The sequence below is a fragment of the Bison bison genome, unplaced genomic scaffold, assembly GCF_000754665.1.
Source record: "Bison bison bison isolate TAMUID 2011002044 unplaced genomic scaffold, Bison_UMD1.0 scf7180017864295, whole genome shotgun sequence".
Lineage (NCBI taxonomy): Eukaryota > Metazoa > Chordata > Mammalia > Artiodactyla > Bovidae > Bison > Bison bison.
In genome coordinates, this window is record NW_011494867.1 from 4,662,934 (window position 1) to 4,673,566 (window position 10,633).

Below are 10,633 nucleotides of genomic sequence, written 5' to 3' on the forward strand. Positions count from 1 at the left end.
CTTGACGAACTCCTTTTCCTATTTGGAACCAGTCTGTTGTTCCATGTCCAGTTGTAACTGTTGCTTCCTGACCTGCATACAGATTTCTCAAGAGGCATATCAGGTGGTCTGGTATTCCCATCTCTTGAAGAATTTTCCACAGTTTATTGTGATCCACACAGTCAAAGGCTTTGGCATAGTCAATAAAGCAGAAATAGATGTTTTTCTGGAACTCTCTTGCTTTTTCCATGATCCAGCAGATGTTGGCTATTTGATCTCTGGTTCCTCTGCCTTTTCTAAAACCAGCTTGAACATCAGGAAGTTCACGGTTCACATATTGCTGAAGCCTGGCTTGGAGAATTTTGAGCATTACTTTACCAGCGTGTGAGATGAGTGCAGTTGTGCGGTAGTTTGAGCATTCTTTGGCATTGCCTTTCTTTGGGATTGGAATGAAAACTGACCTTTTCCAGTCCTGTGGCCACTGCTGAGTTTTCCAAATTTGCTGGCCTATTGAGTGCAGCACTTTCACAGCATCATCTTTTAGGATTTGAAATAGCTCAACTGGAATTCCATCACCTCCACTAGCTTTGTTCGTAGTGATGCTTTCTAAAGCCCACTTGACTTCACATTCCAGGATGTCTGGCTCTAGGTGAGTGATCACACCATTGTGATTATCTGGGTCGTGAAGATCTTTTTTCTACAGTTCTTCTGTGTATTCTTGCCATCTCTTCTTAATATCTTCTGCTTCTGTTAGGTCCATACCATTTCTGTCCTTTATCGAGCTCATCTTTGCATGAAATGTTCCTTTGGTATCTCTGATTTTCTTAAAGAGATCCCTAGTCTTTCCCATTCTGTTGTTTTCCTCTATTTCTTTGCATTGATTGCTGAAGAAGGCTTTCTTATCTCTTCTTGCTATTCTTTGGAACTCTGCATTCAGATGTTTACATCTTTCCTTTTCTCCTTTGCTTTTCACTTCTCTTCTTTTCACAGCTATTTGTAAGGCCTCCCCAGACAGCCATTTTGCTTTTTTGCAAAAATGATTTCTTTTCCATGGGGATGGTCTTGATCCCTGTGTCCTGTACAATGTCACGAACCTCATTCCATAGTTCATCAGGCACTCTATCAGATCTAGTCCCTTAAATCTATTTCTCACTTCCACTGTATAATCATAAGGGATTTGATTTAGGTCATGCCTGAATGATCTAGTGGTTTTCCCTACTTTCTTCAGTTTAAGTCTGAATTTGTCAATAAGGAGTTCATGGTCTGAGCCACAGTCAGCTCCTGGTCTTGCTTTTGCTGACTGTATAGAGCTTTATGGTTATAGATTGTCCTTTTTCCATGGCTTTAGCTATGTTCTGTAAGTTTTGATATGTAGGAGTTTTATAATCATTTAGTTTAAGGTATTTTCTGATTTTCATTGTAAATTTTTTTTGAGTCATAATTTTTTGTTTAGAAATGTGTTGCTTAGTTTCCAGATGGGAATTTTCTAGGATCTTTTATTGATTTCTAATTGTATTCTACTATTGTCAAAGGGCATCTTTTACAGTTTTAATGTTTGCTTGAAATTTGAGACTGTTGCCCTGCACATGTTCAGTTTTGGTAAATATCCTTTAAGTACTTGAGTGCACGTTTTGCTGTTGTCTTCAGTGTTTAATATTTTCACTGTTTATCAGTGATTTAATATTTTCTGGTTTATCAGTTAAAGTCAGAAATCTTCTGTTAGTTCCTGTTTATTGACTTGTTTTTACGTTACTGATACGTTAAAGTCTTTCACTCTGATTATGAATTTGTGTATTTCTCCTCTTAATTCTTTCAACTTTTGACATATGTGTGCATGTATATAAATTTAGAATTGTCACATATTCCTCATGGATTAGAACTTAAAATTATGAAATATTCAGGTTTTTCTCTTATAATTCTTTTGGTTCATCTTTACATCGTATGTCTTTTTCCATTCTTTTAATATTTTATCCTTATATTTAAGGATATAAAACAAAACATGCAATTTTGTAGGGAGTGTATTGTTTGTATATATATATATATGTTTTATTCAGTCTGACGGTCTTTGTGTTATGATTGCAGTTTTTAGTTCACTTTACTGGGATTGCAGATATATTTGGGGTTAAATATATTACTTTATTATTGGCTTTCTATGTAACTATTTTATATTCCATTTTTCTCTTCTTTCTTTTTTTTTTTTTAATCTACTTGCCCTTCCTTAACTGGTTAAGTTTGTATTATTTTACTGTTATTTCAGTGGTAATTGTAGAGATAACATCCTGTATCTTTGACTTACTGAGGTTCTTATATAAATTAGCACTTTCTGGGCAGTGCAGGGGTCTTAGAATACTTGAATCTCAAGTACTTACCTCCTGGGTTATGTGTCATTATTGTCAATAGAGTAATGCTCACTAGGTATGTTAAATGTACAAACTATTACCATTATCCTTTAGAGTTTTTCATCTGTTTACCCTTTATATTACTCTGTCGTTTTCTGCAATCCTGATTTCTATCTAGGGTCCTTTCCCTCCTATCTGAAAAGCATCGTGTAGTATTTCCTCTGTTGTAGACGTGCTGAGGATATATTCTTTCAGCTTTTGCTTGTTTAAAAATCTTGTTTCCGTTTATTTTTGAAGAGTGTCTTTACTGGGTATAGAAGCACCAGATGCCGGCTCACCTCTCTTGGCCTTTCAGCTTCTCCAGATGTCAGCCCCCCAGATTCTCGATCATACCGTTGCTCTGATGCCCTCAAAGAGGGTGTGTGTGCGTGTCTGTCTGAGTGTGTGTGGTTTTGTCCTGCTTTCTAACTGTTCTCAGCAAGAGTGTGGGTCTAGCAAACTGAGCTGCCATTGCTGGAAGCAGAAGTGCTAGACACATTTAAAACAGTCCAGAGCGCCCTGTCAGGGACTTATTAGCAGGTGTTCGTTTTACTTTCCAGGTTTGTTTTCTCTGGTTAGACTGTGGACTCTCTGAGGACAGTGTCCATGTCAGTCTTTGTATATCCTTACTCTTTGTATTGAGCACAGGATCTGGCTGTTGTCGAGCAGTGGTTCAAAGGCTGGCTGTGCCGCAAGCGCTGCTAAGGTTGGCCTTCACCTTTGAAATCGCTCTGTTCCTGGGGCAGGTTTTCTCAGCCTCAGCACTGTAGACATTTGAGCCAGATGCTTCTTTGCTGTGGGGCTGTCCTGCGCCGTATTGGATGTTCTGTAGCATGCCTGGCTTTCACCGGCCAGGTACCAGTAGTACACCCCGCTTCCTGGCCCACAGTAAAGTCAGTAGACATTTGCTGACTACTCAAAGTGTCTCATGATATTTGCAGATTTCTTCTAGGGGGCAAATCCTGTCTGGTTGAGAACCACTAGAGTAATGCATAAGGTGCTCAGCAAAGGCCATTCAGCGTCATGACTTGGTGCTTTTGCATTTGTGTTTTCTAATGTGGACTTTCCTTTAAACCACAGGGTTTGAAACTGCCAAATCTTTCGCCCTCCATGGCGCACACGTGATCCTGGCCTGCAGGAACATGACGCGAGCCAATGAAGCCGTGTCCCGCATTCTAGGAGAATGGGTAAGCGAGCGCTTATATTTGTCTTTTTAATTGTCAAATACATATGCTGGGATAAATACTTGAAGGTTTTAGTACAGTTCATAAAGTTTATTGCTCTTGGAATAATGTTTTCTTTGTTGTTAAAGTCATACTCTCTTTGTTTATTTATGAATGGAAGGACAGGCAAGCCGTTCATAATTTGTTTATAGTTCTCTGTCAATGTCATCTGCTTTATTAGTCAGAGGTTCGAGAATGTTTACTCATTTAGCTCATTTATTAGGAAAAACAGAATGTGGTTGACGCCCTTGAGTGTGACTAAGAGGTTATATGTGGTTTTAGAATGACAAGGGAGCAGACTTTAGCCCCATCTCAGTTTTGCCTCTTAGCTTTTCTCTTTGCAGATGTGGGTGTTGATACGCCTGTGTGCACAAACATGTATTGAGGGCAGTCAGTGCTCTTGGGGTTAAGGATATAGCATCAAATAAAACAAAATACCTGCCCTCCTCAGCTTCTAGGTAGGAGAAACAGACCATAAAGGGATAATTAAAGCTTAACGTGATGTCAGGTTGTTACAAATGCAGTGGAGGCCAGTGAAGCAGAGTGAGGGGTCAGGAGTGGACAGCGTGGACTATTTCAGCTTGGGTGGTCAGCAGAGACCCCTCTAAAGCTGTGGCATTTGATCCAGGCCCTGATAACATAGCGAAGTAAGCCGTGCAAATGTCAGGGGAAATACTTTGCATGCACACGCAAAGGGGGTGGAAATGTGCCTGGGGAATTATAGGCTCAGTGGGGACGCTTGTGTGCCTGGAGCCCAGTGGAGGGTGAGGAGGTTGCAGAGGGTCTCAGAATCACGGTGACATGAGAGGGTTTGAGCCAGAGTGACACAACTGTTGAGTGATTTTTTTTTTCTTTTTTAACATGATCACTGGGCTTTGAAGTGACATACAGACCTCATTCATTCCCGTGCCTGTGAAGCGCCCCACTGGCGTAGGTGCTGGGTTTCTAGTGTTAAGGGAAAACCGGTGTTGCCACTGTCTCTCTAGAGCTTTCAGCTGAGGGTGGAAGACAGAGCAAGCCAAAGAAAGGTAAACAGCAGTGTAAACCTGAAATGAGGCAAAGTGGTGTTCCAAAATGGTGAATGATGCCAGAGAGGCAGGGGGCATTTGGAGTCCCCAAGAAAGAGGTGGCTGAGCTGAGATCTAAGGCAGGATCAAGGGGAATTGGGAAGAAGAGTCAAACTGTGCCGAGGGGGTGGTCTGTGTGGTGGCTCTGGGGCGGGGGAGACAGGTGGCTGGAGCCGGGCGTGGAGGGGGCTGGATAGTCCTTGCCAAGACTGTCTTCATCCTCTGAACACCGTGGAAGATTTCTTGCCATCCGAAGAAATAGACCATGGTCTGTTTAAGAGAACGTCCGGCCTTCTGGGCTGAGAAGTTATGAAAGTCAAGAAAAGGGAGATTTATTTCTGCTTTTTCAAGCAGGATTTCAAACTTAGTATGTTTCAAATGAACCCTTGTCTTGATCTCACTGGATTCATTATTTTGAGTTAAATTAAAAAACAGGGCCCATTTTTTCCCCCAGTTATCTTAGCATCTTTTTAACTCCAGAGTTAGTAAAATGTATTAACCTCTACTACGTGGTATAGAGTAATCTTTAGAGATGTATAGAGAATGAATGGTCATATGTGCATATGGTTTGAATCTTCATGAAGTGTATACGATGAAAAGTGAAAGTCCCTTGCGTTCTTCTCTTGGGGGTATATATCATTAACTATTTCCTGTATGTTCTTCCAGAAGAGGTTGTGTATACTAGCCAACACACCTACATGCTGTTATGTACTTTGATTTTTTTTTTTCCCCACTTAATACTAGAGGAAGTCTTTTGTTCTCAGTGCAGAGCTGCCTCGTGGCTCTTACCTGTTGCGTGGCCCTCCATCGTGTGCTGATGCTGTCACTTATCCGCTTTGGTCTTCCAAGTGACGCTCTCGTAGAGTCCCGGCTCTCACATTTCCATCCAAAGTTGGCTCTCAACTCAGCCGCAGTGGACCATTCTTCCGTTTTTAGGTTTATTTATTTTTAATTGAAGGGTAACTGCTTTACAGCATCGTGTTGGCTTCTGCCGTACATCGGCATGAATCAGCCGTGGGTATGCGTGTGTCCTGTCCCACCCCGCTAGGTTGTCACAGAGCCCCGGTTTGCGCTCCCTGAGTCGCACAGCAGATCGGCTGTCTATTTTACACGTGGTAGTGTTTCCCTGCTGCTCTCTCCGTGTTCCGTTGCGTTTAAGTACCGCATCTTCTTTATCCAGTCCTCTGTTGATGGACGTTTAGGTTTCCTCCATGTCTTGGCTGTTGTAAATAGTGCTGCATTGAACACTGGGGTGCATGTAGCTTTTCGAGTTACTGTTTTCTCTGGATATATGCCCTGAAGTGGGATTGCTGGGCTTAAGCACTCAGTTAATTGTTAGTTAGCTGCTGCTGCTAGTAATAATAATAAAATAATTTCTTATTCATACATGAAAGTACAAGGGAATGTTTACTTTTCTTAACCTCTCCAAGTGGCCGAAAGAGGAGCTGTAGGGAGTGTGTTCATCAGCATGACTCCAGTGGAGTTGCAATGAATTTTTTCTGTCTTCATGTCTGGACTCCTACGTTTTAATAGATGTGTATTTAGTTTGTTGATGAGTATTTTCCAGTGGAGCTCATATTAGCACTCAACTGTCATTTGAAAAGCCATCTTAATTATTGATGTGATTGCTTTTTCTTTTGTATTTACAGAGAAACACACTTTGCATGTATTTAGGGAAGATTGTTAAGGGATCCGTCATCAGGAACAGCACGCAGTGGTTTATGTTACAACGGTTATTGAGAAAGAGGGGAGACGAGGGCTCAGAGAGAAGATTTATTAGTCGGAGGTAATGGAATGTGCACGTGTCGGGGAGAGCGCGCGTGCTCGGCTGGGTGTTGCCACGCATTTGATGCTGGGGGGACTGAAGTGTCGTAATTATTCTAGTTTTCAATACAGTTGATACTCAGTCTGTTTAGTTGGAGTGAAGCCGGGTGGGAAGCTGACAGTGTTGTGTCACACTGCAGCCTCATCGATAAGCATCGGAAAATCGTGATTTCACTCTCATTGTCAGATATGGAGTGCTTGGTGCCAGCCTGCGTGTTAGTTTGCTGTGCTTTTAATGGATGCTGACAACCTGTTTTCATGACGCGGTCGTAAGGAGTGAGGAGGGCAGGATGCTACCCAAAACACTGCTCGAACTTCTAAGAGCCGCTGGAGAGATCTAGCTGCTTCTAGACTCTCTCTGATCCACTCAGTGACTTCATGATCGTGTGTGCTTCAGTGTTGTGGTCATTTCCCCCACTCTCCTGCGATAGAAGAAGCTTAAATCCGGTAATGTGCCCTTATAGACAGAAGGCCTTGGGTGTGATGCCTTCTCTCTTGTGATGTGTGTGTGCTGAGAGGAGGCGTGTGGGATGGGTAATCTACAAGCCTGGTGTCTGTCTAGTCAGGCAACTTGGCTTGGAAAAACTGATCATTGCTCAACTCATCACAGAATGTAAGGCTCTTCCCCATTGTTGTGAGTGATCTCTAACTAAACAGAAATATAAAAACTCTTAATCTTTTTAATAGTTACGGACTGTTGGGAAAAGTTCATCTGACATCAGCTGCTAGATTTGTTCCTCATTTCTTTGCTTTAAAAATTGTTTTTATGTATAGGATTGGATTTTCAATAAATTTAAGTATGGTGTAAACAAGTCTGTATACCAGCAAGAACTATATAAACCACTTGCTTTAATCAGTGTGTGCTTAGTCGCTTAGTCGTGTCTGACTTTAGCAGACACACACACACACAGGCAGAAAGGTTCTACCTTGGGACATTTTTGTTTACAAAATGTCATCTCCTTATCACCTGCAGATGGAATTGGGTAGTCATAGCTGTGTCTGTACTCGGCGCTCTGCTTATTGGCACTTAGCAGTGAAATATTTGTGTGTGAAACATCTTGCAGATGAGGCTTTAGAGGCTGGAAGAAGGGGGAGGACTTTGCTCAAGCTCACACAGCTGGGAGCTACGTGGTCGACCCAAGGTGTGAAGCCGTGTCTCCTGACCCCAAAGCCCATCTCATTACCCGGTCCAGAATGACTGGTGTGTGTTGTGGTGGAGGACGGGCCTATTTCATGGGCTTGATTTCTCTGTCCATGATGTAAGGGTCCCTGTGGTTCTCTAGCAAAGAGAGCCGTACTGGTCGCGTTTTGAAACCCAGTTGCTGAGCCTCCCCTCCCCAAGGAAGCTCTTCCCAGACTTGCATTTCAAGTGTACACGGTGTAGTTACTGTTGAACTTCAGCTGCCTCTTTGCCCTTCCCTGTCACAGGCTCAGGAAAGATTCTTTATCAGATAATAAATTATTCATCCGTCTCATAGACATAATTGGTTGCTAAAATATTCTGAGTTTCCTCTGTCTCCAGAATGCCTAAAACTTGTGATGGGTTCTTCTCCTCCTCTTAAGTTTTTCCATTTCATTTCTCATTCTGAAATTTTTGCATTGACTTATTAATCTTGCCTGTTATTCATTGTCTTTGATCACCATCTCCTTGTCTTCGTTTGCATGTGTTGGTTTTTTCACTCAGTCTTAAACTGAATATTTCAAACTTTACATCCGTTGTAACCTTTGCATAACGAGGGCTATGATTTACTGCTGAGTTTTAAAGAGTGCAAAGTCAAGCATAGACGGAGAGCTCCAAACCACCACTCCCAACCACGTGAAACTCAGTGCAGATGCATTCTTGCATCAATACGGGCCCCCGAGTTCTTGTTAAACAATTTCAACATAGTGGGGAGAGATGGATTTCATCTTCAGATGATGTTCAGCCAGTGGTCAACAAGTCTTCCTTCTGGCCACTAGGCATTTAGGCTCCATCATTTAAGAGGAGAAAAGTATGTGTGAGACTGAGTTTCATGTTTATTATGGGGCGTCTACAGAGAGTCTCAGACATAGCCGTTGTTAGATGAAACAGAGGAGACACAGCCCTGAGCCAGTAAAACCTTCCGTGCACGGCCAGAGATACAGCTGTACATGAGGCAGCGTCTCAGGGTGGGGTGGCTCACGCTACCAAAGGTTAAGGTTTATTGTAAGCATGCATTTAAAATCGACTGAGTTTTAATTTACAGGGAGGCAGCCCAGGGGAGTAGAGGGAGCCCCGGCTCTGGAGTCATCCAGGCCTGGGAACCAGTCATGATTCAGATGTGAGTTCGCTGCGTCTCCCTGGGCACATTTGGTTCTGCCCTTGGTTTATTTACCTGTGGAAGGGGAATGGTCCTGGTAATGGTTCATTATGCACACTGTTGCACAGAACCCAGCACATAGTAAAAACTCAGAAAGAAAAAAAAAAAAGGTAGTTTCTGGAGAGGCCATCTTGCTCAACACAGATCCCTAAAGTAGGCACACTCTCAGAAGTCTTGTTCCTTAAAAAAAAATATCGATTAGAGCCCTCAGCAGTAGCCAGGCCTCCCTGCTTCTTCCCGTCAGAGTGTCAGGTCACACTGAGATGAGCTGAGGCGAGGCGAGGGCTCCATGCTTCTCCGGGGGGCAGGAGGGGCATGGGGAAGTGACTGGCCGTGTCGCTGGTGCCCACGCCCTGGTGTGGCACTGGCTAGTGCTGGCAGAGGCCAGGGTTAGTGCCCGAGGTGTGTGGCTGGCAGGCCCAGTGGTCTGTTCCTGGGGAACTCACCTGGGACTAAGCCCTTGCCCCTTAGTCAGCTGGGGACGCAGATGTGCCTGGATTTTGAAGACTTGAGAACTAAGTGGCTACGGTAGTTTTAAAATCTGTCCAAAAAAAATAAAAAAATAAAATCTGTCCACACATTCCTTCTCCTCTTTTTTTTTTTTGTGTCATTTTAACGTTTATTTTCATTTTATTTTTGGCTGCGCGGGGTCTCTGTTGCCGCGCGCAGGCCGTCTCTAGTTGCATCGAGCACAGGCTTCTCATTGTGGTGGCTTCTCTTGCTGCGGAACACCAGCTCTGGGGCGCATGGGCTCAGTAGCTGTGGCTCACGGCCTTAGTTGCTCTGCGGCATGTCGGATCTTCCTGGACTAGGGATTGAACCGGCATCCCTTGCATTGGCAGGTGGATTCTTAACCACTGGGCCACCAGGGAAGTCCCTACACATTCTTGGATGCCCATTCCCTTCAGATATGGATCCTCATTCTCCTCCCCTCCAGTGTGGGCTGGACATAGCGATTCACTGTTCAGGGATACAGTATGGCAGAAATGATGGAGCGTGACTCACAGGAAGGATCGTAAAAAGCTGGTGGCTTCCTCCTGCCTGGTGTCCTGGATCGCTCAGCGTGGGGGAAGCCAGCTGCTGTGCTGGGGGGTGCTCGGGCATCCCCATGGAGAGGCCCTGGGATAAGGAACTGAGCCCCACGTGACAGGCCTCCTGAGAGCCCTCTTGGACTCCTCCGTCCCCGTCAAGCCTGCAGACGACTGTGGCTGAGAAGTCGATGGCAACCGCACCAGAGATCTCGAGTCAGAACCATCTGTTCCTGACCTAGAGAATCTCGGTGAGACAGCAAATGCTTACTGCCTTAAACCTCTACACCTTGGGAGATGTGTTACATAGCGGTAGGTAACAAATATGGGGTCCTGGCCTCAGGGGAATAGGCTCTTAGAAACTGGGCAGTGAGTGCAAAGGACAAGGTGGGGACTTGCCCAGAGATGGCCTCCGAGTGCAGGGCGCCTTATGTTCTTAGGGTGATGTCAGCTGTCTCAGTCACCGTGTCCCACCTCCTCCTACTGTGGAGACCACCTACACAGCTTCTCTGAACAGAGCTCACCCGGATTTGGCTTAAATGCTTCCAGGGATGGATAGGCTTCTCGCTGCAAAGGCAGCCCATCCTGTTGCTACTCATCTCATAATTAGACAGTTCTCCCCGTCTTTTCCCCACCAGCCTTCTCATCAAAACCTACAGAGTACTCACATCTCTCAAATTCCGTAAGTAATAAAACCAAAGTTATTGACGACACCAGGTTACTGAAAGTTGGCCGTGAGGCTGGCCCCTCTCATTTCTTTGTATCCTGTGTCCCCCCCCCCCCCCCTTTTTTTTT

General features: G+C 44.2%; 1 protein-coding gene across 4 annotated transcripts in view; it reads left to right on the top strand.

Moving 5' to 3' along the window:
* Positions 1-10,633, top strand: part of WWOX (WW domain containing oxidoreductase) — a 916,676-nt gene that overhangs the window by 51,877 nt on the left and 854,166 nt on the right. For all 4 annotated transcript variants that reach the window (XR_826202.1, XM_010850783.1, XM_010850782.1 and 1 more), the window contains exon 5: positions 3,438-3,544. Coding sequence is in view for 3 of the 4 variants with exons in the window: in XM_010850783.1 (XP_010849085.1) it covers positions 3,438-3,544 (107 nt within the window). In the remaining variant the exon portion in view is untranslated. The remainder of the gene's footprint in view (positions 1-3,437; positions 3,545-10,633) is intronic.